The 27866-nt window shown below is 42.3% G+C and overlaps 1 protein-coding gene across 3 annotated transcripts; it reads left to right on the top strand.

Moving 5' to 3' along the window:
* Positions 1–120: 120 nt before the first annotated feature.
* On the top strand, positions 121–24387 carry LOC136252644 (serine--tRNA ligase, cytoplasmic-like). 3 transcript variants are annotated; one of them, XM_066045167.1, is made up of 9 exons: positions 121–385; positions 1384–1454; positions 2021–2104; positions 2153–2311; positions 13159–13303; positions 21663–21817; positions 22174–22395; positions 23189–23473; positions 23523–24386. In XM_066045167.1, exons 1-9 carry the CDS (start codon positions 229–231, stop codon positions 23724–23726), a joined length of 1482 nt encoding a protein of 493 aa, XP_065901239.1. In that variant the 5' UTR covers positions 121–228; the 3' UTR covers positions 23727–24386. The 3 variants fall into 3 exon arrangements, with proteins under 3 accessions (XP_065901239.1, XP_065901238.1, XP_065901240.1); XM_066045166.1 differs by lacking the exon at positions 121–385 and adding an exon at positions 413–713 and having other exon boundaries at positions 23523–24387; XM_066045168.1 differs by lacking the exon at positions 121–385 and adding an exon at positions 415–733 and having other exon boundaries at positions 23523–24382.
* The last annotated feature ends 3479 nt before the right edge of the window (positions 24388–27866 follow it).

Consider the following 27866-nt stretch of genomic DNA (forward strand, 5'->3'; position numbering starts at 1 on the left):
AGCATATCAGCTGTGCTGTCTGCTCAGTAACAATAATAATAATAATAATAATCCCGAACTCTGCTACGCCATTTGCGATGGGTGTGGTCACTCGCGAGCAAGCTAAGGCCACTCCACTCTGTTTCCCGTCCTGGACTCGGGCATACGGGCGGTCCATTTTCATTATAAGATTGGCTAGCTTTTCAAGCCATTATTTGCCTGGAACAGCCAAAAAGGCTGCATAAAAGCATGCTTAAGCTAGCTTGTTCCTTTGTAAGTTGCAAAAATAACACAAACGTGAAGTTTGTGCTAGCTGACTTGATACATGTAGCACTGCTGACACTACCAGCTCCGAGTGTCTCAAGTGTAACTCTCCATGGCGTAAATAGTTCATCTCTAATGAACGGTTAGTTTCTTGGAGCCGTTTTGTTTATGACGAATTGCTATGCAAACGCGATGAATTCTATTACAAAACCGACGAATTCAATTACAAACAGGACAAATTCTATTGCAAAACCCTGTAATGTATTCCTCTCGAATTATCAATCTTCGCTGCCTTCTTCGTCGTGCGGTTCCACGAAGACACATGGTACTCGATCTAGAACTATTCCGCGCTGACAAGGGAGGTAACCCGGATACGAGCCCGGATAAGATCAGGGAAAATCAGCGCAAGAGGTTTAAAGATGTGACCTTCGTGGATAAAGTCGTCGAGGCAGATACTAAATGGAGAAAACGTGAGCTAGCTATAGTTACCGTATGTGGTGTGTAAAGAGAATGGACACCTGTTTATAGACCCTTTATTATCCAAAGAGGAAGGGGTGGCGCCAAAAGGCTAGGCCTGCACAAGGGTGTTTATTAAAAACACTTATCACTTATTTGATTCTATAGGCATTGTCAATGTGATTGAAATTTTGCTTTACGGTTCATGCTGTCATGTTCACCTGCATATGGTGAGCGAGGGGTAGGTAACGAGCTAAAATCGTCCACAAAATTTCAAAGATGACTGCCCATATTTCATCTTTCAAGACAAATTTCAGTTCAAATATCTCCGTAATGTTCAGTAATTCTAAAATGAGTGAATCCGTAAATTACAAACTCCGTAAAATTCGCTACATCTTTTTGATCGTCAAATTTCATCTTTCAAATTGCACAAATTTAAGGCAATATTTCATCTTTCAGAAATAATTTCAGAGATGATCTACGAAATTTCAGGTCATTACCTACCCCTCGATGGTGAGATTCATACTGTCATGTCCACCCCCATATAGTGAGGTTCATATTGTCATGTACACCCCCATATAGTGAGGTTCATACTGTCATGTCCACCCCCATATAGTGAGGTTCATATTGTCATGTCCACCCCCATATAGTGAGGTTCATACTGTCATGTACACCCCCATATAGTGAGGTTCCAAGCGGACAACTGGAACAAGCTACAAAGGATATGCAGTAAGGAGATCGGGGTCAGGATGAAGGTGATGTCCTGTATATCGTGTACAATGGACACTGGAATTTATAATTGTATACAGTGAACCTTGACAATCAGGACACCTTGATAATCAGGACACCTTGATAATCAGGACACCTTGATCATTAGGACACCTTGATCATCAGGACAATTTTGGTCGGTTCCAAGGTGACCTCAATACACAGGTTTGACTGTATCCACTTTTTTGCTACAATTAAGAGGTCTGAGGTTACCCTATTTCAGAGGTATGGAGTGTTGAGACCAAATTAAAATCTCCGTCCTTATTATGGAAGTGTATTCTATTAATTTGGAGAGTTTGTTTAGCGGGTTATATTATGTGTGAGGTACAAATTAAGTTTCTGCTGGCAAACTATATTATATTTTCTAGTGAGGAGAGTTTTGCCTAAGCTTTGCCATAGTATCCAGAGATAAATCGTTCATGTCTCACAGATTTCACAACTGCAGAAATTTTTCTAGAGGCTATTTTAGCTGCCTAGCAGAAATTTAGACCTCACAATAATAACCCTCTGTAAGAGCTGCTCTAGTATAACTTGTTAACACCACTTCTAATAGAACAAGGAGCCAGTCGGGGATGATGACACTGTCCCTAGTGAAGTAGTTGATAAGTTGGAGTCTTTGACAGCAGATGATTTGAAGGTAACCATGGTGATGATGTTCATACAGTGATCCGATTGGCTACATTAGGGGTTGACAGTGACCCAAATAAAGAAGGTGGTGTTAATGATAGAAGCAGCTGAGGAGAAGTGTACTGAGGAGCGTAAACAAACTGAAGCCATAAGAATACAAAACTTAGCAATGATCGGTAATCTGCTACACCCCAGTGTACCCATATCAAATGATGAGGTCTGTCTGTCTGTGTGTAGTGTGTGTTGTTTCCTTGAGCAAACATCTTTACTCACATTGCTCCAGTCTACCCAGATGTTTAAATGGGGACCTGGTGGCCTGGTGTCAACTGGAGAAGCGTAACATCAATGGGTACCTGGTATTAACTGGGGAAGCGTAACATCAATGGGTACCTGGTATTAACTGGAGAAGCGTAACATCAATGGGTACCTGGTATTAACTGGGGAAGCGTAACATCAATGGGTACCTGGTATTAACTGGAGAAGCAAATGCTCAACTGTCCTTGTCTCATTCAGTGGGTGGAAGGTCCAGGTGGGTCTCAGGTGCCCACACCTTCACCTGTGAGACATGGTACAGCCTCCTGTGGGTTACTAGTCCTGCCCCAGGAGCTGACTCATTGTACCTGAGTAATTCACAGTTGTCCCAGTACTTGTATTGCTATATGACAAGGCTTCCACACACAACCAATTTTCTGACTTTAACCAACTGTAACTTGACTACTCAGTAAGCTATTCACCAGAATTTTCACACAATTCTTCCGTAGTATTGTAGAATACCAGTTCAAAATGTGAAACTAATGGCGTACTCCTACACTGAGTTATGGTGCTTCAAAGTCATAAAAGTGGATGTGTGTGGAAACCTTGTTTTGTCAAATTCGGTCACATATATGCTTTTCTTAATGATACTAGCTATTTTAAAAATTTGCTAGTATCAAAAGGAAGTAGGGGTTGATATAATATACACGCTACAAAAAGTAAGGAAACAAGCTCAAAAATGTTATAGCTGAAATGAGAAATGGTCCAGCAGTAAAAGTAAGGAAACAAGATTAGACGGTTACTAGCTAAAATGAGACACACTTCAATGCCTATACTTTTGGCTAGCATCTTGAAATGAGAACATCAAATTAGCCAAAAGTAGGAATTAAAGTGTGTCTCATTTTAGCAAGTAGTCGTCTAATCTTGTTTCCTTACTTTTTACATTTCTCATTTCAGCTGTAACATTTTTGAGCATATTTCCACTTTTTGTAGCATGTATATTATATCAACCCCAGCCTACTTCCTTTTGATTTTTTAAATAGCTAGTTTGTTTACTTTTTTTTGTCTAGCTAGCTAGCTAGCTATATTATACTCTTTTTGTTTTCCACATAGTATAAATATCACTTGAAGCAACTATCTTTTACCTTTGTACGCAATAAGTGCCTCTAAAATAATTATCGTTTTGTCTTTTAAAGTTGTTACAGCAACTGTTAAAGGCTTCAACTGCATTTCTAAGGCCAGGTAAACTTGATTACTTGTTTCTCATCCCCACCAACATCCTTTTTTACCCCACCGCCTCTAATTTCATTATTGCTGTTATCAATCACATGCACACGTATTTTGATGCTAAGAAGATTGGCTATCAGTTTAACAGCACAGCAAATGTCACTTGCATCTCAGAAACGGTGGTAAATCATAAGTACTAGTTCTTAAAAGGCCTTAGCTAACCTTTATAGTATCAGACAGCTTGACTTGGAGTATTTTCTTTAATAATGAATAATAAAAAATGACCACCCACCTCCAAATTTTTGTGGATGAGAAACAAGTAATCAAATTTTCCTGGCCTAATGGCATAAATGTTGACGATTTTTATAAGAGTGGAACCCTCGCTTTTAGAAGTCTGGATCCCGAGGTGGATCCACCCCTCAAAAGACATTATTAGTTAGCTACCTCACAAAAACAGCTAAACTGGTAATTAAGAATTAAGACTACATAAAACGACTACCCAGCATTAATAAATGCTAGAGACAACTCCTTGGGTACTACACCCGTTCACCCTCATCTTACGCACACGGATTCAGACTTTGTTAAAATCATGTGTTTGGGTTGTGGCGTGCGCCACAACTATTAATTATCCTTCGAGAAGAACGAAGAAGCGGATGAATGATGAAAGCAAACAGCATGGTGCAGTGGACAGAACGTAATCGGAACAACAGATTCATGAATCCGCCGTCATTACCTTGACTGTCTGAAATTTCTGGAGCCGTACACCTAGCGCTACCAGGTCTTACAGCAGGCTGGCTGGCAGATGAAATGTAGGTGAATTTCGAATTTTTTAAAGCTCACTGTACATCGAAACATTTGACTTTTTGCTTCATCTACCCAAGGTACAGCATCATTATAACAGTACTAATGCATTCCAGGTGGTTTTGTCGGGTAAAACTTATTGCAAGGCCATTTTTAAGGTGTAAAAATTCTTTTCTTACCAACCCCTACTATACAGTACTATTATACTGTATGATATGAATGATAGTAGCTATTACAATATAGCTGTAGGGGAAATCCCTACTTTAACAAGTTTATATTTTTTGTTTCACTACTTATTATTGCCGGAACTCTTCTAGCAACTACTGTTTGTTGTTGTGAAATATTATATGTGACGACATGGAGAACAATAGCGACAAGTCTGCAATACTCTAATAGAATAGTCACTTGTAGGTCAGTAGTGATGTTACTTTATTGTAGTCTGTATAGTAGGGGTCATGGAGGTTAGGACTTCCCTGCTCAAAAATATCACCTAAAAGCCAGCCTCACTTTTCCTTCATAACAGCTTGGCAGTATTGGTTAGGTTTAGCCAAGCTTATAAATGTTTTCAGAGCAGTGTTTCTTGTACTGTTTGTAACACTAGGTAACAGGTGGAGTATAGCTGAAGTGGTGACTTTACCTTTCCGTCATTGATAATTGGGTGCACATTCAGTTGTATGATTAATGTATTTTATTATTGTTTTTCAGTACATAAAATTATACTGAAAGTCACTGGCAAGTGCTGCCAGTGACTCACTACATAAAACAAAATTAATTATATTATAACTAATTAGTCACAATAGTACTTCATATATTGGTGATGGTGACGCTGTTGAACAATGGCAGCAGGGACAAAGGTAATGGAAACTGTTAACATTACTATCATTAAATTGCTGTATGAAATGGTCCCACATGAAGTTGTAGAGTTTGTGTTTAATGGTGTTTGTAGATAGAGACTTAAGTAGTGAGTTCCAAATGCATGGTAAACGATGGAAGTAAAAGTTCCGAGCTATGTTGGAGGAACATCTGTGATGGATCATTTTTTCGGATAAACCAAAACGCGTATTAGAATAACTAAACTGGACATACTCAGTAGTGATGACTGTTGCTTGTAAGACTTAATAAAGAACATAATATCGTTCATTTCATAAATGTACATGAATGGTAACAGGTGTAAAGTTACCAGACAAGACCTGTATGATGATTGGTAATCGTTCAGGGTCCACTTTGTAGCCCGTCTGCCTCTGTATTCTTTCTAACATATTAATGATTTTAATTAGGTAAGGTCTCCAAACTTGTGAGCAATAGAGGACTTGCGAGCGAACAAGTGAGATATATAACTTTCTTCTGATTACAACTGAGCCACTACCTGAAAAACTTCTACGAATTAATCCAAGTGTTTTGTAGGCCTTGCCTGATATTAATTTATAGTGGCTCTCCCATGTTAAGTTATAATTATTCCAAGATCTTTTATACTCTCAACAATAGACTTGTTGTCAATGAAATAGGTAGCAGTATTGTAGTTCTTTAGCCAGAATTGCAAGTGTGCAAACTTGCTGAAACTGTAATATGAATCAGACGTTATGCCCCATTGGAAAAGATTATCTAGATCTTTTTGCAGGAGATTCATTTTGGTTGCATTAGAACCACTTCTGTGTCTCAAACATTTGGTATCGTTGGCATAAATAAAAGCACTAGAAAACAGTAGACAGTTTGGCAGATCGTTTATATATAGAACAAAAAATAGTGGACCTAGGATACTTCCTTGAGGAACCCCGGATAGGACCGGTAGTAACTCAGAGTAACTGTTGTTGACACGAACATATTGACAGCGATTAGAAAGATAAGCTTCAAACCATTTAAATAGTGTTCCAGTAATGCCGAAAGATCTTATTTTGTGTAGTAACTTGTTATGGGTAACAGAGTCAAACGCCTTCTTGAAGTCTAGATAAATGACATCCGATACTTTGTTTGTTCTTTTCACTTCCAATAGTTCATAGATAAATAATAATAACAACTGCTGTAGTGTAGATCTACCAGGTAGGAAACCGAACTGATGAGGGGTAAACGAGTGTTAATTGATGCATTGAAAATGATCTTCTCCAAAACCTTTGAAATGATACATAATAGTGATATGGGACGATAGTGATATGGGACGATAGTGATATGGGACGATAGTGATATGGGACGATAGTTAGATATAGCTAGTAGCACGGTCCCTACACTTGAAGATGGGAATAACACAATGTGTGCGCCAATCAGATGGTAAATGACCGTTTGCAATGGTTAACTGAAAAAGATAACTGATGGGTTGACAGAGGACGTCTGCACAATATTTTAATACCTTAGGGCTGATACCATCAGGCCCCATTGCTTTATTTGGGTCAAGGGAGACTAGGGCTTCATGAACATCCTCACTTGTGATAACTGTGTCACTTAAAGTGCCAGAAATGTCATTAGTGGTAGCTGAGGAATCATCAGTTGAATATTTATCATTAAAAACAGAGTAGAAATAGCTGTTAAACAATGTGGCTTTGTCCTGGTCACAGGTGGCTGTGACAAAACGATCGAGGTACAGATCAACAGTGCGCATGCATCATATGCCATATAATTAGAACATACGCTTACAATCATTATGGGTGTGCGTGATACATAATCAGTGTGGTGTGTGCATGTGCAAGTTCTCAGTCTATTCCACATCTCCCCTTCTCAAGTATATCGGCGGGGATGCCTAACAGCTGTGCCAGTCATGGAGCGAGTCCTGATTGGAGACCTTGGTGCTTCAAGATGAGGTTCAGCCGCAGGGAGGGCTTCTGGAGAGACAGTGTGCGAAGCTGGCGAGTCAAATCTGAAATGTTCATTGCTGTTGTCTTGATAGATCTCAAGCCTGGGTGCTAGATGATGCCGGTTTCTCCGTTTTCTCCCAGTAGCCGTTTTGACGACATATGATCTAGGCGCATTAGCCTTTGCAATTACTTTTCCTGGTTCTTGGTGCTTCCCTGTCCTCACCCACACTGGAGTACTTGGGGGCAGTTCCGGCAATGGCCTGGTACGATGCCTTCGATTGAACTGAACTTGCTGTTTGGACTTGTGGGCACTATCAGCTTGTCGGAAAGCTGCCAGGTAAGGCCAATCTGGTGATAGCTGATCATCCGTTTGTGGTAGGCTTGTGGCAATCTTACGACCAATTAGTAACTCAGCCGGGCTGATTGAGCACCATGGAAGTGGTGTGGCACGATAGCTAAGTAAGGCTAGATGTGGATCAGGATTGTCGGTCAAAAGAGCTTTGACCGTCTTCACAGTCCGTTCAGCTAGCCCATTGCTTTGGGAGTATCGAGGGCTGCTGGTAACTTGCTGAAAATGATACTGGGAGGAAAAGTCCTTGAAAGCTGTTGAGCTGAACTGGGGACCATTGTCAGAAAACAGTACTGATGGAACTCCGTGCCTCGCAAAGATAGCTTTGAGTACTTTGACTACACTAGCTGAGGTAGTTGACTGCAGCTGGCATACCTCCGGATACCTGGAGAAGTAGTTTACGACAATGAGGTAGTGACTGCTGTTGAGCTCAAAGATATCTGCAGCTACTCTGTCCCATGGGCGACTTGGCAGTGTTGAAGAAATGAGGGGCTCCTTAGGCGGCACATATCTCTTCTGACAATGGGAGCAGTGCTTCACATAGGTTTCCACTGCGTGACTGACACATGGTCACCAAACCGAAGTCACTACGCGGGCATGGCACCTTTGGATGCCTTGGTGGCCTTGATGGATTTTGGCTAAAGTCTCCTTGCGTAGCGTAGATGGGATAACAATGCGGCTACCGTAAAGTAGGAGGTTGTCGTATAAGCTAAGTTGTCCTCGTACAACCCAATATGGTCTAAGGTTCTCTGGAATTTGAAGCCTGTGGGGCCACCCTGACTGGCAGTAAGTAATCACTTTACTTACAATTGAATAATTGGCTTGTCCTTGGCGATAGGTGTTTAGGTGTGGTTCACTGGCTGGCAAATGGTGTGTCACTGCTTGTATGAAGTACTCAGCTTCAGCTTGTTGGGCCAGGGTACGCTCATCAGAAGGAGTTTGCAGTGGTGACCTGGATAACATATCAGCAGTATAAAGATATTTACCAGGCACATGAACAACATCATAGTCAAACCTCATTAATCTGAGACAGAATCTTAGCACCCGTGGTGGCAGATCATCCAGTTGTTTGTAGGACCAATGGTTTATGGTCTGTTTCCAGGATGACATGTTTCCCAAGTATGTAGCAACTGAATTTCTCACAAGCCCAGGTAAGTGCCAGGGCCTCCTTTTCTATTTGCGCATAATGCGACTCTGTGTCAGACATCGCGCGTGATGCATATGCAACTGGGTGCCATTTTGAATTGCTTGATTGAAGCAGGACAGCCCCAAGGCCGTATGAGGAGGCATCTGCAGAGATCTTGGTGGGCGCCATAGGATTATAAAAGGTGAGGATTGTTGGAGTTGTCAGATCGAATATCAAGTGTCTGAAGGACGTTTCTTGTTCAGGTCCCCACAGCCATGCCGTCTTGGTACTTAAAAGTTTCCGTAATGGGGCAGAAGTTTCTGCAACATTTGGGGAAAACTTCCCTAACTGATTTACTACCCCCATGAACCTCCAAAGCTCTTTAACGTTTGAAGGAGGTGACATCTGTTTTATGGCTAGTAATTTCTGTGGGTCAGCAGATATGCCTTTCTCATTAATGACGTGACCAAGGAAGGTAATAGAACTTTTCGTAAATTCACACTTACTAGGATTCAAGGTGAGCCCAGCAGAACGGATCTTCGCTAAGACCAGTTTCAGTCGAGAGTCATGCTCTTCTGTGTCTTTGCCGTACACTAAAATGTCATCTAGATGACAGAGTACTCCTGGCAACCCTTCTAGGATGGTGCTCATCTGTTTCTGGAACACTTCTGGGGCACTGGAAATTCCGAAGGGAAGTTTGTTAAACCAGTAGCGCCCGAACGGTGTTATGAAGGTTGTGAAATGTCTGCAGCTGGGTGTCAGGGGTATCTGCCAAAACCCACTGTTGGCGTCCAGTTTTGAGAAGATTTTTGCTCCTGCCAGTTGTGCAAGGGTGTCATCGACATGGGGCATTGGGTGGGTCTCACGAAGTACATTTTCGTTTAGTGGCTTCATGTCGACACAAATGCATACGTTACCAGATTTCTTCTGGACCACCACCATTCCAGCACACCAGTCAGTAGGCTGGCTGACTTTGCTAATAACCCCTGTGGCTTCCATTTGTTTGAGCTCATGATCCACTTTATCTCTTAATGGGATAGGAATTCGTCGCGCAGTGCTGAGGGCATATGGCTTTGCCTCACCCTTGAGTTTTATTGCATATTCCATCTTCAGTGTGCCCAACCCTTGAAATAAGTCAGGAAATTCTGAAGGGATGGTAGAAGTGGAGCTCAGATCATCCACTCATGATAGAATGTTTAGAGCTAGTATAGCTGGTAGTCCAAGTAGGTTCTGGTTAAGTGAATCGAGAACATAAACGTGGTGACGTAAACTGCGTTGTTTGTATACCAGGTGAACTGTGATGCGACCAAGTACATTCAGTGGTTGCTTATTGGGGCCACAGAGTACCTTGCTCGGGCGTTGTAATTTAGGGTGACCAATGGCCTTGTACACATCCTTGGATATAGCTGTTACCTCGGCACCTGTATCGATTTTGAATACCACTTCTTTGCCATTAACTTTAACACGAATGTGCCAGGTAGTGGTTGTTGCAGACTGGTCGGAGACTGCATCTAGAAAGTGAGAGTCTGATGTCTCAGATGAGTCATCTGGGAGGTTCTCCTCTGATGCTGTAGCCACTGTCTTGGAAAAACAGTATTTGCCAAAATGGCCACGACGCTGGCATTTATGGCAGGTGATGTCCTTGGCTGGGCACTGGTTCTTCTGGTGAGTCTTGCCGCACCGTGAGCAATTCGGCAGTGAGCTTCTGTTGGCTTGCCGGCCTAAAGGTCTTTTCCCCACATAATTGAGTGATGAATTCTCTCCTCTTTTAAGGATGGTCTGCTGCTCTCTGACCGCATCTCTCTGTCGAATCAATTTCTTTGCTTTGTCCAATGTCAAGTTTTCATCAGTTTGGAGTCTCTCCGATAAAGCCACATCACGAATTCCCACTACCAATCTGTCTCTGATCATCTCGTTCCTCATCTCGGCATACTGACAATCTTCAGAGAGCTGGTACAAGCTGGCAATAAAATGTTCTACAGTTTCGCCTTCCTCCTGCTCACGCCTGTTGAAGCGTGCCCGCTCAAAAATAACATTCTTACGGACTTTAAAATGGCCGTCAAATTTAGTCATCACCTCAGAATATTTCTTCCTGTCGTCATCTGTAATGTTGGTGGAAGTTAAAATATCGTCGGCTTCCTCCCCCAAGCAATAAAGGAGCGTGCTGACTTGCCGAACATCATCCTCCTTGGATAGACCTGACGCCACGCGGAACTGTTCGAAACTGCGTCGCCACTTGGGCCATTGGTCAGGTTCGTCAAAACAAAATGTAGGAGGAGGTTGAAGCGATACGTTGTAGCTAGTAGCTGCCATATCCCACTTCTGACACCATGTGACAAAACGAGGTACAGATCAACAGTACGCATGCGTCATGTGCCATATAATTAGAACATACGCTTACAATCATTATGGGTGTGCGTGATACATAATCAGTGTGGTGTGTGCATGTGCAAGTTCTCGGTCTATTCCACAGTGGCAGTGTCTGTACCTAAATACATCTGTTGTGGTAAGCCATCACTTTTTGTAAGAGAGGATATTTGTAAATGAGATTGTTATTGGAACTAGCATAGTTGCTGATTAATTTTGATTCATAATTAGATGGTGATAACAAGATAGGAGTTGACAAATATTCCAGTAAGGTTTCATGTTGTGATTGGTCTACATCAGGAGGAACATATAACAGACAAATAAAGATGTTCTTGTTATTGCTACATGAAACTGACACAACAATGACTTCCAGAGTATCATGTTTATCTATCAATTTAGACGTAATGTTATCTTTTACTGCAAGCATAATCCCTCCTCCTCGGGAGTGACGATCATTCCTAAAGATGCTATATCCTCTGGATAAAATTTCAGTCTAAAATGTATGACTTTAACCAAGTCTCAGTAATAGCTACAATTTGAAAATTATAACAATATATATATATCTCTTTAGTTTGTTAACCAGACTACATGCATTCCATAAGCAAATAGTTAACTGATTAAAGTTTGATGAACTATGACACTGGTACTGACCCTATGCTAGTCAGTTATTGTCAGCACCCTTGGAGGTACTTTGATCACTGTTGGCTGGGTGAGTGGCTGAGTACTGTACATGGTGCACATTACATGATTCATCACTGATAACAGTGGCAAATAGTTTACCAGCCAGAAGGATACTATTACCTAATTGCCTTCCTATCTTGGCCACTCTGTATGAGTTGCCATCATTCTTTTAAGAGTAATGATTCAATTTTTCTGGTCTGCAGAGGTAGATCAGGTTTCACAGTGATGCCCTTAGGACATTGCGTTTTGTTGTTTAGTAAGTTGGAAACATAGGCAGCAGAATTAAACTTTACTATGACTGGCCTAGGCCATGTAGAATCGCTAGAGTATTTTCCCAGACGCACAGTGTCACGGATGACATTGATTGGGTTGTTAAAATGAACAATAGCAGAGCATATGTCAAAGACTTTACAAAAATCTTGTTTATCTCGTTCAAATCTTGTGGTGCCTGTGTTACATTCGGAAATACCATATATCACAGCATTGAGTTTCCTTTGATCTTCTCCTGTGGGTACATTGGATCCTTGACCATTTGATCATTCTGACAAATCTTGTTGGGTAGATACACTTTGAGGTACAGATATATTGTGTCTATATTGGTGGAATGTGACAATAAAGAATCGAGTTGGTTTGACAGCATTGCCAGCTTTTCTTCTATGACGTACTGAAAGTCTACGTACCTGATGGTTCTTGAGAATCAAAATTCTGGGTATAGTAATCCAGAGCATGGTAACAAGAAGAGCAGTAAAATATGACCTTTCCAGATGATTTAGATATTCATTTTGAGAAAGGCCTGTACAAGTTTTATGTTCCCAATTAGAGCACCACTGCATGGCACTCAACACCGTCATCATTCACAATCTTATGACATGCGACACACTCCTCACCAGAGCATTCACTTCTTGTACGCTTGGACGCTACCCTAGTCGTCGGGGGTGGTTTACGGGTTGGTTGTTTCTTCTTGCCCACCCATACTTCTTAGCCATGCAAAAATGTGGTCCAAAACCTTGTATAGCAGTGTGGCCGACTGTTTGCGTCACGCAGAATGTAGGGGTGGAGTAATTAAGGAGCAAAATTAGCAGTGGGATGAATCAGAGCAAATTCAAATCAAACACTCACAATCACATGATTTTCTTCCTTAGGTACGTACGTACATGCTGTATGTACCCGGCACCATTCTTTCGTTTGATGTGGTATGTGATGGTGTTATTACCCAAACAAGTGCAGTGAATTCCTCATACTCCTCTAAATGGTCTTGCTAGCTAAACACAAAGACTCACTAACGGTATATGTTGTTGGTGGGTCTACCCAGCTAGGTATGTAATAGCCACTATGTGTGTCACCATTACCCTCTGTATGTGTCACCATTATCCTCTCTGTGTGTGTCACCGTTACCCCCTCTGTGTGTGTGTGTGTCACCATTACCCCTTTTGTGTCATGCCATTACTCTGTGTGTGTGTCATTATTACCCTTTGTAGAACACAGGCAACAAAGAGGAACGCAGATGGGGAGACTGTGTTACCAAGCGACAATACTCACATATTGACCTCATTCATATGGTCGATGGGGTGGATACTCAACGAGCTACTGTTACTGCTGGCAACCGATGTTATTATCTCAAGGGTAAGTTATGATGTGCACTAATAAGAAATTAAGTGTATTATATACAGTGGTTGTGTGTGTGTGTGTGTGTGTGTGTGTGTGTGTGTGTGTGTGTGTGTGTGTTGTGTGTGTGTGTGTGTGTGTGTGTGTGTGTGTGTGTGCATGTGTGTGTGTGTGCATGCATGCAGGCACGTGCATGTGATATTCTCATGAAATTTAAGTGACAATTTTTCATACATTTCTATACAAATGGTTACTACCTGCATAGCTCAATGTTTGGCAGTGAGCTATATGATAATACTTAAACCTGCAGAGAAATTTTGGGAAATGCATGTTTACACAATATGGGCATGCATAAAGACTGTTCACTGGGTGTCGAGAATGAAGACTGACTGACTGACTCTAATATAGCAAGTTTATGTTTTATCTTATTGTACTAGGTTAGGCTATAGGTATTTTCAATTGTGGTTGTACACGTGAGCTCTGTGTGTGTGCGTTATATGGAATCTTTCCCGCCTCGTGGTGCATGGTGATAGAAGTCAAGTGGCTTTCGTCAAACATTCCAACAACAGAACCTGGTAGCTGAGACGACCGGTATTTGGAGACACTCCCGCATCCGTCTCATTGGTGCTGTGACCCAGTCGCAAGTCGTTAGCCTTACACTTTCTAACCCGCCGCTTAAAAGTCGTGGTACCGTGGCAAAGGAGAACGGTACCCAGTAAGGCAAGCGACTCATTATCTTGATTCTGTTCTTGTTGGTTTTATTTCAGTTACCGAAAGCAAATTATGACGATGGAAGTTTCACACCTCCGAGCGTCACGAAGAGCTCATCGCGCTCACCTCACTCGAATTTTTGGGAAGATTGACGCCATTCTGGAGAGCAACGATGCTCCTGATGAGAGAAACACTGCCACCCTTCAAACATCGTTAGAGCAACTCGAAGCCAAGAAATGTACCATTGCGGAACTTGACACAAAAATTGTTGCTACAATTGAGGATCCAGAAGCACTTGAATCAGAAATTTTGGACTCCGAGGAAATAATGTTCAATGTGGCTGAGAAAATTACATTAGTCAAAGCAGTGTTGGCCAGACCAAAGCCACTCAATATTCAAGCTCTACCCTTTCAACCGCAGAGTGTCATGATCCCACCATCCAGTAACTCAATCAGTGATCAATTGTCAAGTCATTCGGTTAGTGACCGACCATCCAATCACACCGTCAGTGATCAGCCATCAAATCACACTATCAGTGATCAGCCATCAAGCCATACAGTTAGTGATCAATCAGCAAGTCATTCAGCCATTGTTCAACCATCAAATGAAGATGCATCTGTGACTGACACCCCTCAACAACAGCAGTGAACTGAATCCAACGAAGGAGCAAATCTCGCTCAGGCTCAGGGGTATGTTAACACCTTTGCTGGTATGTCCCAGAATGTCAGCCGCCTCCCCAAGCTAACATTACCCACATTTGGAGGCGACCCATTGAAGTGGCAGACATTTTGGGACTCCTTTGATTCTGCTGTACACTCCAACAATGTGTTGACTAATGTTCAGAAACTGAACTATCTGAGGGCACACCTTGAAGGTGAAGCTGCAAGGGCAATTGCTGGCTTTCCCTTGACCAGTGTTAATTACCAGCAATCCTTAGATCTGTTGAAGGACAGGTTTGGTGATCAACAGAGAATCATTAATGCCCATATGCATTCACTGATGAACTTGCCACGTGCTAGTCACAACATAACTGGTTTGAGGGCCTTCCATGATGCCATTGAAAATCATGTGCGTGGTCTGTCAGCCTTGGGTCAATCAACAACGAGTTATGGGGCCCTGTTAGTTCCTATGGTACTAGGGAGACTTCCTGCTGATGTGAGAAAAAACCTGGCCAGAGAGCACAGCAGCCTAGAGTGGACCCTTGACAAGCTAAGGAAATCAATTGCCACAGAGATAAGAGTCCTTGAAGCTGGTGCCCTAGTTTCTCCATCTCAGTCAGACGAACACCACTCCACAGCTTCATTTCACACAGGAGCCATGAGCAAACCTGAACCTAGGAAGCTTAAGTGTGTATTTTGCAAGGGACCACACCCAGCTACACAGTGTGACACTATCCCAGACCAGTCTAAACGCATGGACATTGTCAAGCGTGATAAGCTTTGTTTTAATTGCCTTGGTCACCACAGAGTTGGTCAATGTCAGTCGAAGGGCCGCTGCAAACACTGCAAGGAGCGACATCATACCAGCTTGTGTCGAGGGACACATCACCAACAGAATCCTCCTAACACACAGAGACCAACTTCAGAACAGCAATCCACTCCCCCCACTCAAACTGCACAGAACTTGATAAATTCCACGATATCACATCCTCAGCCAACTAAGGTATGCTTTCTGAAGACAGCTGTTGCTACAGTGAGAGCTAACAACTTTTCTGCACAAGCAAACATATTACTAGACGAGGGAGCGCAACGTTCATTTATCACACAAACTCTCGCCAACTCTCTGCACCTTAATGTTCAAAGAAGAGAATCAGTTGCAATTGCTGCATTTGGAGCATCAGAGGTTTCCAACCAGACTCTTCCTGTTGCCACAATCTACCTAGAAACTACAGAAGGCATTCAGATTCCTATCAATGTTCTTGTCACTTCGAGAATCGCTCAGCCACTCCGTAACCTTCCCTTTTCCTATATTAAGCAACTGCCATATTTGAAGGGGCTACACCTTAACCATGCAATCTCAGACAGTGATGCAATCAACATCTCAATGCTTATAGGAGCCGATGCTTACTGGTCGATTGTGCAGGAAGCCATAGTTCGAGGACCAGGTCCTACTGCTGTTCAGACTAAGATTGGGTACTTACTTTCAGGACCACTATACAACTACACCAGCTCTATAGCATCCAGTGTATTTCATCTTAGTTCAGCATCACTGTTCGACTCAAGTGGTATCACTCCAGTAGAAAGCACACACTTTGGGCTGAGTAAGGAATCATCTGACTTCCTACAGGAGTACCTTCACAACTCAGTAAGTCGACAGAGTGATGGTACATACATTGTGAGCTTTCCATGGAAATCCAGCCACCCCGTGCTACCTACAAACAAGTCCACTTGTGAACGACGTGTGAGGTCCCTTACTCGTAAACTAAGCAACACTACTGGCATGCTTAAAGTTTACCACAGCATAATAGAGGAACAACTGAGACGTGGATTCATTGAGCAGGTACCAATCTCAGAATTAGCCAAGCCATGCCATTACATACCACATCACGGTGTGCACAAGGATTCAGCAACAACACCGCTCAGGATCGTGTATGACTGCAGCAGCCGTGAAGCCAAGCATTTGGCAAGTCTCAATGACTGTCTAGAAACTGGGCCTCCCTTTCTACAAGAACTACCAGCTATCCTCATCCGATTCCGTTGCCACAAGTTTGGTATTAGCGCTGACGTTGAAAAGGCATTCCTACATGTTCAGTTGCACGCCAAGGACCGTGACTACACTCGTTTTCTCTGGCCCTGCTGTCCTGATGATCCCAATAGCCCACTTCAAACATACCGATTCAAAGTTGTCCTGTTTGGATCGGCCAGCTCGCCATTTATGCTGTATGCTGCCCTTCATTGTCATCTCACACATTGTAGTTCGACAACATCCAAGGATCTTCTTCAGAATCTGTATGTGGACAATATTCTGTCAGGGTGTTCTACTGAAGAAGAGTCCATTGTGTACTACACTGAGGCCAGAAAGGCATTATCTGACACCAACTTTAATTTAAGAAGCTGGGCATCTAACAGTGTACAATTGACTACTGCAGCAGAGAAGGATCAAGTTATGGATAGTGGCAAACAGATAAACACACTTGGACTTGTGTGGGACACTGCCAATGACAATTTGTCACTCTCTCAGAAGGCCTTACCACTTGACAATTCTCCAGCCACAAAGCGCAAAGTGTTGCAGCAATCCTCCATGATTTTTGACCCATTGGGTTTTGCGTCCCCAGTTATGATTAGTGCCAAATTACTGCAACAACAACTATGGCAGAACAAGTTATCATGGGACAGTCCACTCCCGGCAGAGAGCCAACAACAATGGCAGACCCTTCTAGATGATCTCCGACAACTACACGCAATCTCCTTTCCTAGGTGTTACTTTAAGGATGGATTAAGTACAGATGCTCCAATTGAACTACACGTATTCTGTGACGCAAGCACTAAGGCTTATGGAGCAGTGGCATACTTTCGTCAAGGCAGTGAAACATCATTTGTGATCTCGAAATCCAGAGTGGCCCCCCTGAAACAACTCACACTTCCTAGACTAGAACTGATGGGTGCCACTACTGCAGCTCAGATGTTTACTTGGATCAGTTCGTCAATTCATCACAGGATCAACTCAGTCCATATGTGGTGTGACAGCCAAATCGTACTTCATTGGCTCAACAGTGATAAGAAACTGAAGCAGTTTGTTTCCAATCGTGTGTCAGCAATCACTAAAGCTTGCCCTGTCCAATGGTGGGGTTACTGTCCATCTGCAGACAATCCTGCGGACTTGTTAACTAGAGGCATTTCGTTCTCAGCTTTACAAGCCTCAACTATGTGGACACATGGACCAGAGTGGATTGTTCATGAAGAATTAAGGCCAACATGGAGTGCTACTGACATACTAAATGTTCAACTTACTGTTACAGATGCTGAGTTGCAATCACCGGACCCAGTTGAAGAAACAACCAAAGGCGATCAGCACCCTACTGTGGCAGCCGTCATTGACATAGAGAGGTATGGTACTCTGTCTAAACTGTTGTACATCACTGTATACGTGTTGCGATTTATTGAGTGTATCAAATCACATGGATCCAAGCCTGTAGGACCGATCACTGCCAGTGAACTAAGTAATGCCCAGAATGTGTGGATCCAAAGCTGCCAACATTCAACTTACCTGAAGGAAATCCACTCTTTACACAGGGGACGGACATCCAGTAGACGTCTCCCACTTGTCAGACAGCTCAGGTTGTTTTTAGACTCTGACAATTTCCTCCGTTGTGGTGGGAGGATACATAATGCTCCAGTTCACCACAATACCAAGTTCCCCTATCTTCTCCCCCCCAATCACAGACTAACCGCCTTGATTGTGTATGCTACTCATGCCACTCAACTACATGGGGGCACAGATACTACAGTGACTGCTCTGAGGCAAAGTTTCTGGATTCCTGCAGCACGGAGAGTAGTGGCGAGGTTGCTTCGGAAGTGTGTAATCTGTCGTAGAGTTGCTGGAAAACCATTCCCTGTCCCTGATCCATCACCGCTGCCACAGGCCAGAGTACAAGATGGCCCTCCCTTCAGTGTGACTGGAGTTGATTTTACGGGAGCGATGTACGTGAAGAGGGAAGGAATGGTCGGTGAGTATAAGGTGTATGTGTGCTTGTTCACCTGCGCTAGTACCCGGGCTGTGCACCTTGAAGTTGTAACTGACCTTACAGAAGAAACCTTTCTACAGGCTTTCTGAAGGTTTGCTGCCCGCAGGTCATTGCCCCGTCTGATCATATCAGACAATGCTTCAACTTATACATCAGCAGCAAAGGAGTTACATGAATTGTTCCAGTCACCTACACTGAAGTCTGCTCTTATGCACAAGGGCACAACATGGCAATTCATTCCCAAAAGAGCTCCCTGGTATGGGGGCTTTTGGGAGAGGCTGGTTGGAATGGTGAAGATGTCTCTGAAGAAGATCTTAGGCCATGCCTTTATCACACTCACTGTCCTCCAAACCACCATTGTTGAAGTCGAAGCAGTGCTCAATGATCGACCTCTAACACACCTCTCATCTGCCACTGGAGACCTTGAGCCATTAACACCCTCTCATTTGTTGTGTGGGCGCCGAATTGTTCCTCTACCACATCCAAATGTTACAGATGAAGAGATATCTGACCCTGATTACCACTCTGCAGACCAGTTGAGAAGTAAGATAGACCGACAAGGCCTGCTATTACAGCACTTTCAATCACGATGGAAGAAGGAATATCTGACTTCGTTACGAGAAGTGCACCGCACAACAGGCACCACAGAACAAACAGTCAAGACAGGCGATGTGGTGCAAATACATGATGATTGTCCTAGAAACCAGTGGAGACTTGGAGTGGTTGAAGAAGTTGTGAAGGGGAAGGATGGATTTATCAGATCAGTGACATTGCGCACGGCAAGTGGACGCACTAATCGTCCAATTGCACGTCTATATCCCTTGGAAGTGACACATTCTCCAACAGACGTGGAAACACTTGAGCAAGAACCTGAGCTGCCAGCACAACAGAATAACCAGATCTCTCACAGACATCCCAGGGGAGCAGCCTTGAGAGCAAGGAGGCAGTTAAGTGAATGGACTGAAATGCTACGCCGCCGCCCGGAGGATGTCGAGAATGAAGACTGACTGACTGACTCTAATATAGCAAGTTTATGTTTTATCTTATTGTACTAGGTTAGGCTATAGGTATTTTCAATTGTGGTTGTACACGTGAGCTCTGTGTGTGTGCGTTATATGGAATCTTTCCCGCCTCGTGGTGCATGGTGATAGAAGTCAAGTGGCTTTTGTCAAACATTCCAACAAGAGAACCTGGTAGCTGAGACGACCGGTATTTGGAGACACTCCCGCATCCGTCTCACTGGGCTACTTGCTTAATGAACACTGTAACTACAATGGCTTACTTGTTATGAAGCGATGAACAGCGACAATTAAGTCATGTCTCCGTGTTTCAAAATTCTTGCCACGTGTTTAATTTTGATTGTGGGTTTGCTCACGTGAGTCATATATGGCCTGATAGAAAATTTAACGGCGAATTGGATGGAAGCTGTTGCAAGGTGATAGGAGCAACCTACATCTAGTTATCGACCATTTTATAAAGGTATTTAAAGAGTTTTTGTGTTTCCTTACCAAAAAGTTATTTTTACGACTAGTTTTGGCATAGATAATATAGTAGAGGGATTCGCAACAGTGACGTCATTTCCGTAGGAACTAATAGTTTTATGTACGGACAATCCTCGTTACAGGTTTCATGGGTCTTGGTTACGCAAGGTTACGGGCTCAGAATTAGCCTCGCCTCACAAACTATAACTTTTATACAAATCTTCAGTCATTGGGGACTTAGTTGATGCTTAAGAAATTCTCGTACCTTGTCACAATCCTTAGTAACAGCGCCACAAAAACTATTGGTTGCACGCCTGAGCAACCAAAGCGAAAAAGTTCCGTGACAAACTGGCTGCAAACCGCCGTGATTTGATAACACTCACTTAATCTAATAGTGAATAGGAAAGTGTCAAGGTAAATTCAAGAAGAAACAAAGTAGAGTTAGTGAGATATGGCTACTCAAAGTCCCTACCCTTAACAAGGATTGTCCGTACTGACGTCACTGTTGCAAATCCCTATTGTACTATATTATCTATGGTTTCGGCCTCACCGTTTAGCGTTAGGGTAAAACCCTAGGTATCATTTTACATCACAAGTAGAATGATGTAAATTGCATATAGGATGGACGCTTCGAAAGTTACAGTGCTTTGTGCAAAGCATGGATATTTATTTAGTTTAAATCCAGTTTTCTGGATTATGCGGTTTAAGGGTTAATAGTAGATGTTTCTCTTTGCATAAATAATAATAATAATACGGTACACTGTATGTACTGTAGGTTGGAAGATTTCCATTTAATACAAGTCCAGTGTAATTTATATAAAACATGCATACAAAAAATGATATTCAGAAATTTGCCCACAATATATCATAGCTGAAATAGCTTTCATATAGAGCTTTAACTAGCTGTGGCTTGTTCACCGACACATCCGAAGGTGTCCTGTAGTGTTACAGGTATGGTTAGATGTAATGATCATATCATTTCCTCTGTCGCTTGATTCTTATCCATGTCTCTCACCCAGCATATCTTGCCTGAAAAGAACAATGATTTTCTCTACATAATGCACCCCAATCTCTTCAGTGTTTTGGAGAATGAGTTATGGACCAGTTTAATGGAAACTTGTAGTGACTAACTAGTAGGCATTGCAATCCAAAGTTACATGTGATTGTCATACCTTTGATGTTGTTTCACAAAACTAAAGCATACAGTACAGATTATGCCCGGCTCTCTTTTCTTTCCTTTTACTGCCAACTGCTAATTTTCTGATTATTAATTTGCCATCACTACACACTTAAACATTCAATGGCATGTGATGGAATCTGTGCTCCTCATCCATGGAAACAACACATGGCAACAACAATAAACGTCACTTGTATGGTGTTCGTAAATTTGCAGTGCCGAAATTTTTTACAGTTTGTGTGCTTTAATTTTTGTATGATATGAGTAGTACATCCTTACAATATAGTGTTAGTGGTCCCATGGTCTCTCCTCCTCCCACACTAGGTCCGATGGTGTTCCTGGAGTTAGCACTGATCCAACATGCTCTGAGGATGTTACATGACCGCAAGTACACACCCCTGTACACGCCCTACTTCATGAGGAAGGAAGTGATGCAGGAAGTAGCTCAGTTGAGCCACTATGAAGAGGAGCTTTATAAGGTACACACCATGCTTGTAACTAGGAGCTACTTGTATTTAAGAATGCCACGTGGTGTCTTGTATGGGCTCCTGTAACTGCATATTATGATAGTAAACAGTTTTATTATTATTATTATTAACACTTTACAGTGACCAGCACTGAAGGTCTGACAACAACATGTACTGCAGCCTTAGGATTACCTAACCTACAAGGACTTAGACCTAGTGACTTAACTTACTGAGTTGATGGAAGTAGCTTTCAACAATTAATTCATTAATTAAAACTATCTATACTGTGTTAGCTGACTTGTAACTACTTGTTATCAGATGCTACACACCTTAAAACCTGTACATTGTAACTTGTGTTGGTTACCTAGGTGATCGGCAAGGGTAGTGAGATTAAAAAAGACAATACTGTTGAGGAGAAGTATCTCATAGCAACCAGTGAGCAGAGCATCGCTGCTTATCATCGTAATGAGTGGCTACAACCCTCTGATCTGCCACTGCGTTATGCTGGCTTCTCTACTTGCTTCAGGCAGGAAGCAGGATCACATGGGCAAGACACTAGGGGAATTTTCCGTGTTCACCAATTTGAAAAGGTGAACTTAATATTACACTGTGTGAATACACTACCTCAGCAGTTCACTATGTACTTCTCTCAACCTGTGGGTTATGTGTGGATATGCTATAATATAAGATGATGTTTTACTCCATTACATAGTGGACCAAGTCTCAAAGTCTCTATATTGTTATCCTGCTCATGAAGATCTTAGTGATGTCCTATAACACATTATGTTACTCTTCTTTTTCTGTGAATGCTATCCTACTACTAGGGACCTGTGAGAAGGCTTAGTTGTTTACCATATTAGGTTAAACTTTGTCAACCCATTCCTTGACAATAAAAGAAATTTCAAATAGACAGATTCCATAATGATAACCACTGCCCCTAACAACCTAAGTGTCAATGTCTAAGAGTATATAGTTCATGAGATAGAACATTGTCAATGTAAGGAGATATGGCTGCCCCTTCTGGACGATCACATACTGTAGATAATGTATGGGAAACTACAAAATGTCATATCACTGACCTATCCTAGTAAACCTTGAAGTTACTTTAGATATTGACACCTACAAATAATGTAAAATTCAGGTTGCTAGGGGCAACAATAATCTTTTTTGTTCATTATTTGTCTACTGGGTTTACAGGCATGTATACATGACTTCTTGACCTGGTATACATGACTTCTTGATCTGGTATACATGACTTCTTGACCTGGTATATATACATGACTTCTTGACCTAGTATACATGACTTCTTGATCTGGTATACATGACTTCTTCACCTGGTATACATGACTTCTTCACCTGGTATACATAACGACTCCTTACTAGGTGGAACAGTTTTGTATCACTAGTCCCCGTGGTGATGAGTCATGGCATATGTTTGATGATATGATAGCTACAACTGAGGAGTTCTGCCAGTCACTAGGGATACCCTATCATATTGTTAACATAGTGTCCGGGGAGCTGGATAATGCTGCAGCTAAGAAACTAGACTTGGAGGCGTGGTTCCCTGGATCAGGAGCTTTTAGAGAATTAGTGTCCTGTTCTAATTGTACTGATTATCAGTCGCGACGACTACTAATCAGGTTTGGTCAGAAGAAGATGAATGAACAAGTGAGTGTTGTCACCATCAGGTTGTTAACCACGTGTGTCTTCTATCCAGGTGGAGTTTGTGCACATGTTAAGTGCCACAATGTGTGCTACAACCAGGGTGATATGTGCTATACTAGAGAACTACCAGACTGATGAAGGAGTGATCATACCTGATGTGCTCCAGCAGTACATGCCAGCCCAGTATAACCAGTTGATCAAGTTTGTCAAGTCTGCTCCGATTGAGGAGCCAGTCTCTAAGAAGCAGCAAAACTAACAAGCTGGACAGGCCAAGAAAACATAATAATTGTTATTAGTGAAATAATTTCTACCAATTTTAGTATAAATTACTGCCACAATGAATGATCATGATAAAGAAAAATGATTAGGCCACTCCAATTGGTAAACAGTGAAGGATGGAACTGTCGCGTGAAGTGCAGACATTTAAATTGCACACAAAGAAACTGAAGAAGATATTCAAGGACACGGTGAAGGTACTGGTTGATTTGCAGGATTTTGAGCAGAGCTTATCGCTAGACCAAGTTCTACATGTTGAAGCGCAGAAGTGTATATCTAACGTGGTGTCTGGCCACACAGCTATAGCCATACTATAGAATGTTCACGTTGAGCTGAACCCTGAAAACAGCTAAAAATTAAAAGTGGATTTTTCTCAACAGAGTTAACATTTCAGCCAACCAGATGATTATTGGTAATAGCAGAGTTGTCAACAACAGACACGTACGGTTTGGCTCCATTACAAGTTCAGGAAAGGGCTGTAATGGACAGTATACTTGTATGGCTTCCACATAGGAAATGTATTGTGAAAATTTTGATTGGCCATAAATATTATGTCAAGCATTTGAGCAAAAATATTTTGAAATATTTTTAGTGGGTCAAGCATAGATATGGCACAATATGAGGTATTTAGATGTTGTGAAAATTTATCTTGTAACTGGCTTCAGAAGTTACTAGGTTACAGTGGAAATGAACTGAATGGCACAACAAATTGTACTGGGAAATTACAAATATTTGAAGTGATTAAAGCTGATGACAGTAGTCACAACAAATTACAATAGATTACAGTGGGTTCCCGTAGGTAACAATGGGTTACCGTAGGTTACAATGGGTTACGGTAGGTTACAATGGGTTACGGTAGGTTACAGTGGGTTACGGTTACAGTGGGTTACGGTAGGTTACAATGGGTTACGGTAGGTTACAATGGGTTACGGTAGGTTACAGTAGGTTACACCCAACAGTTTACATGTACCAGATAGCTCAGATACCCTTGTGAGAAATGGTACAGCCTCCTCCCCTCCCCCAGTGGGGTATTAGCTAGTCCTCTCCTTTGCCTGCTGTACATCCACACTGACACCTTAGTTGTTAACTGGTAGGTGGCGATGTCATGTTACGGCTGTGGTGACTGCTTTGCTATGTTATGACGTCATCAGTGCTCGGATCATGTGACTTAATGTTTCTACACTGATTGGTCCCCTCCCCAGTGTACTCAAGTCAGTTACCATGGTGATGTGACAGCTGCAGGTCTAGGTTCTCATGGGAGGATTATTCCATTAGTTGTGATAAGACATGTAGTGATAATGTTGACTGTATATTGCTCTACATGATGGAGTGCCTGGTGTACACTGTTAATAGTCTAGCATCAATTGTAGTGCTTTCTTGGCTGACTAAAGTTCGTTTTGGTTCAATTTTTCTAATAACACTTGTGTAGATAGCATCGCAATTTCACTCTCATAACAGCACAATTTATCATGTTATAAAAGTGTTCACAGTCCCTAAGACCAAAAAAGCTTTCATGCCACAGTGGGTGACCTCGTATAGTATAGTTGCTAAGTGACCAACAATTAACTAGTGCACCTGCAGGCTATTAATAACGTGTGATATTATTGTTAGTGTAAAATGTTTATGGTTATTGTTTGTGTTAAGGTTGTTGATTTATTTGTCCTCGGGTGACAACATGTTGTTGACGTGTACCCTATAACAACTACCACTTGGTGATTGTGTGGTGAAGGTCATGTGATCACCAATTGTACCTGCAACATGTAAACACAAGATTTTATGTTAAATAAACTGAACTGGAAACCAGGACACCTTGATGATCAGGACACCTTGATCAATAGGCTATAGCTATGTCCATATTCAGTAGTTGCTCTCGAAGAACAACTGAATTAAGGACATCCATGTCAGTGGATTTGCATGGCACAAATTTGGGACATTTGAGTTAGACTAACTCTTTCCTCCCACACAGCTCCTTTTCAAGTCAGTCATATGATAGATTCATATGTAGGTTGAATCCATTTACTAGTTTACTGGAGTCAGTGACAAGTGAAAATGCACGGAAGATAACACAAGTGGCTTGGTACTAGTCCAGTATGTGTTGTCTGTCAATTACTCAGACCCTCACAATCACATTCATACACACATTACACACATGGTGTACACATATCATATTGCAGTGTTGGTCACAGCTGGTTGTAGCTGGAGAGTATTGTGGTCTGATAATGAAGAGTTGGTCAGTTTGTTGAGGTAACCACACTACGTTATTTTTGATATTCATTACTGTATCACATTTCCAGTGTGTACACTTTTGGCTGTGTCCTGTACTCCATGAGCTAGTTAGTGGAGCTGTACCATACTACACTGTTATACTGTGTCCTGTACTCCATGAGCCAGTTAGTGGAGCTATACCATACTACACTGTTATACTGTGTCCTGTACTCCATGAGCCAGTTAGTGGAGCTGTACCATACTACACTGTTATACTGTGTCCTGTACCCCATGAGCCAGTTAGTGGAGCTGTACCATACTACACTGTTATATTGTGTCCTGTACTCCATGAGCCAGTTAGTGGAGCTATACCATACTACACTGTTATACTGTGTCCTGTACTCCATGAGCCAGTTAGTGGAGCTATACCATACTACACTGTTATACTGTGTCCTGTACTCCATGAGCCAGTTAGTGGAGCTGTACCATACTACACTGTTATACTGTGTCCTGTACTCCATGAGCCAGTTAGTGGAGCTGTACCATACTACACTGTTATACTGTGTCCTGTACTCCATGAGCCAGTTAGTGGAGCTGTACCATACTACACTGTTATACTGTGTCCTGTACTCCATGAGCCAGTTAGTGGAGCTATACCATACTACACTGTTATACTGTGTCCTGTACTCCATGAGCCAGTTAGTGGAGCTGTACCATACTACACTGTTATACTGTGTCCTGTACCCCATGAGCCAGTTAGTGGAGCTGTACCATACTACACTGTTATATTGTGTCCTGTACTCCATGAGCCAGTTAGTGGAGCTGTACCATACTACACTGTTATATTGTGTCCTGTACTCCATGAGCCAGTTAGTGGAGCTATACCATACTACACTGTTACACTGTGTCCTGTACTCCATGAGCCAGTTAGTGGAGCTGTACCATACTACACTGTTATACTGTGTCCTGTACCCCATGAGCCAGTTAGTGGAGCTGTACCATACTACACTGTTATACTGTGTCCTGTACTCCATGAGCCAGTTAGTGGAGCTATACCATACTACACTGTTATACTGTGTCCTGTACTCCATGAGCCAGTTAGTGGAGCTATACCATACTACACTGTTATACTGTATCCTGTACTCCATGAGCCAGTTAGTGGAGCTGTACCATACTACACTGTTATACTGTGTCCTGTACTCCATGAGCCAGTTAGTGGAGCTATACCATACTACACTGTTATACTGTGTCCTGTACTCCATGAGCCAGTTAGTGGAGCTATACCATACTACACTGTTATACTGTGTCCTGTACTCCATGAGCCAGTTAGTGGAGCTGTACCATACTACACTGTTATACTGTGTCCTGTACCCCATGAGCCAGTTAGTGGAACTGTACCATACTACACTGTTATACTGTGTCCTGTACCCCATGAGCCAGTTAGTGGAGCTGTACCATACTACACTGTTATATTGTGTCCTGTACTCCATGAGCCAGTTAGTGGAGCTGTACCATACTACACTGTTACACTGTGTCCTGTACTCCATGAGCCAGTTAGTGGAGCTGTACCATACTACACTGTTACACTGTGTCCTGTACTCCATGAGCCAGTTAGTGGAGCTGTACCATACTACACTGTTACACTGTGTCCTGTACTCCATGAGCCAGTTAGTGGAGCTGTACCATACTACACTGTTATATTGTGTCCTGTACTCCATGAGCCAGTTAGTGGAGCTGTACCATACTACACTGTTATACTGTGTCCTGCACTCCATCAACCACTTGGTACAGATTGAATTATTGTCTGTAATTAATGTGTGCTCCTCTGGCTGTGGTTAAGGTAAGTTATTTGTTACAGAGCCATCTCAACTGTACTAGTGGTCTTGTAATCAGGGAACTGACTTCTTTGCTGAAC

The sequence above is a fragment of the Dysidea avara genome, chromosome 4 (genome assembly GCF_963678975.1).
Source record: "Dysidea avara chromosome 4, odDysAvar1.4, whole genome shotgun sequence".
Lineage (NCBI taxonomy): Eukaryota > Metazoa > Porifera > Demospongiae > Dictyoceratida > Dysideidae > Dysidea > Dysidea avara.

Coding starts and splice junctions, on each gene's coding strand:
- LOC136252644 (XM_066045166.1), top strand. CDS start 503: ATGTATTCCTCTCGAATTATCAATCTTCGCTGCCTTCTTCGTCGTGCG. Junction 714..1,383: donor AGATACTAAATGGAGAAAAC/GTGAGCTAGCTA, acceptor ACCCCCATATAG/TGAGGTTCCAAGCGGACAAC. Junction 2,312..13,158: donor TACCCATATCAAATGATGAG/GTCTGTCTGTCT, acceptor TACCCTTTGTAG/AACACAGGCAACAAAGAGGA.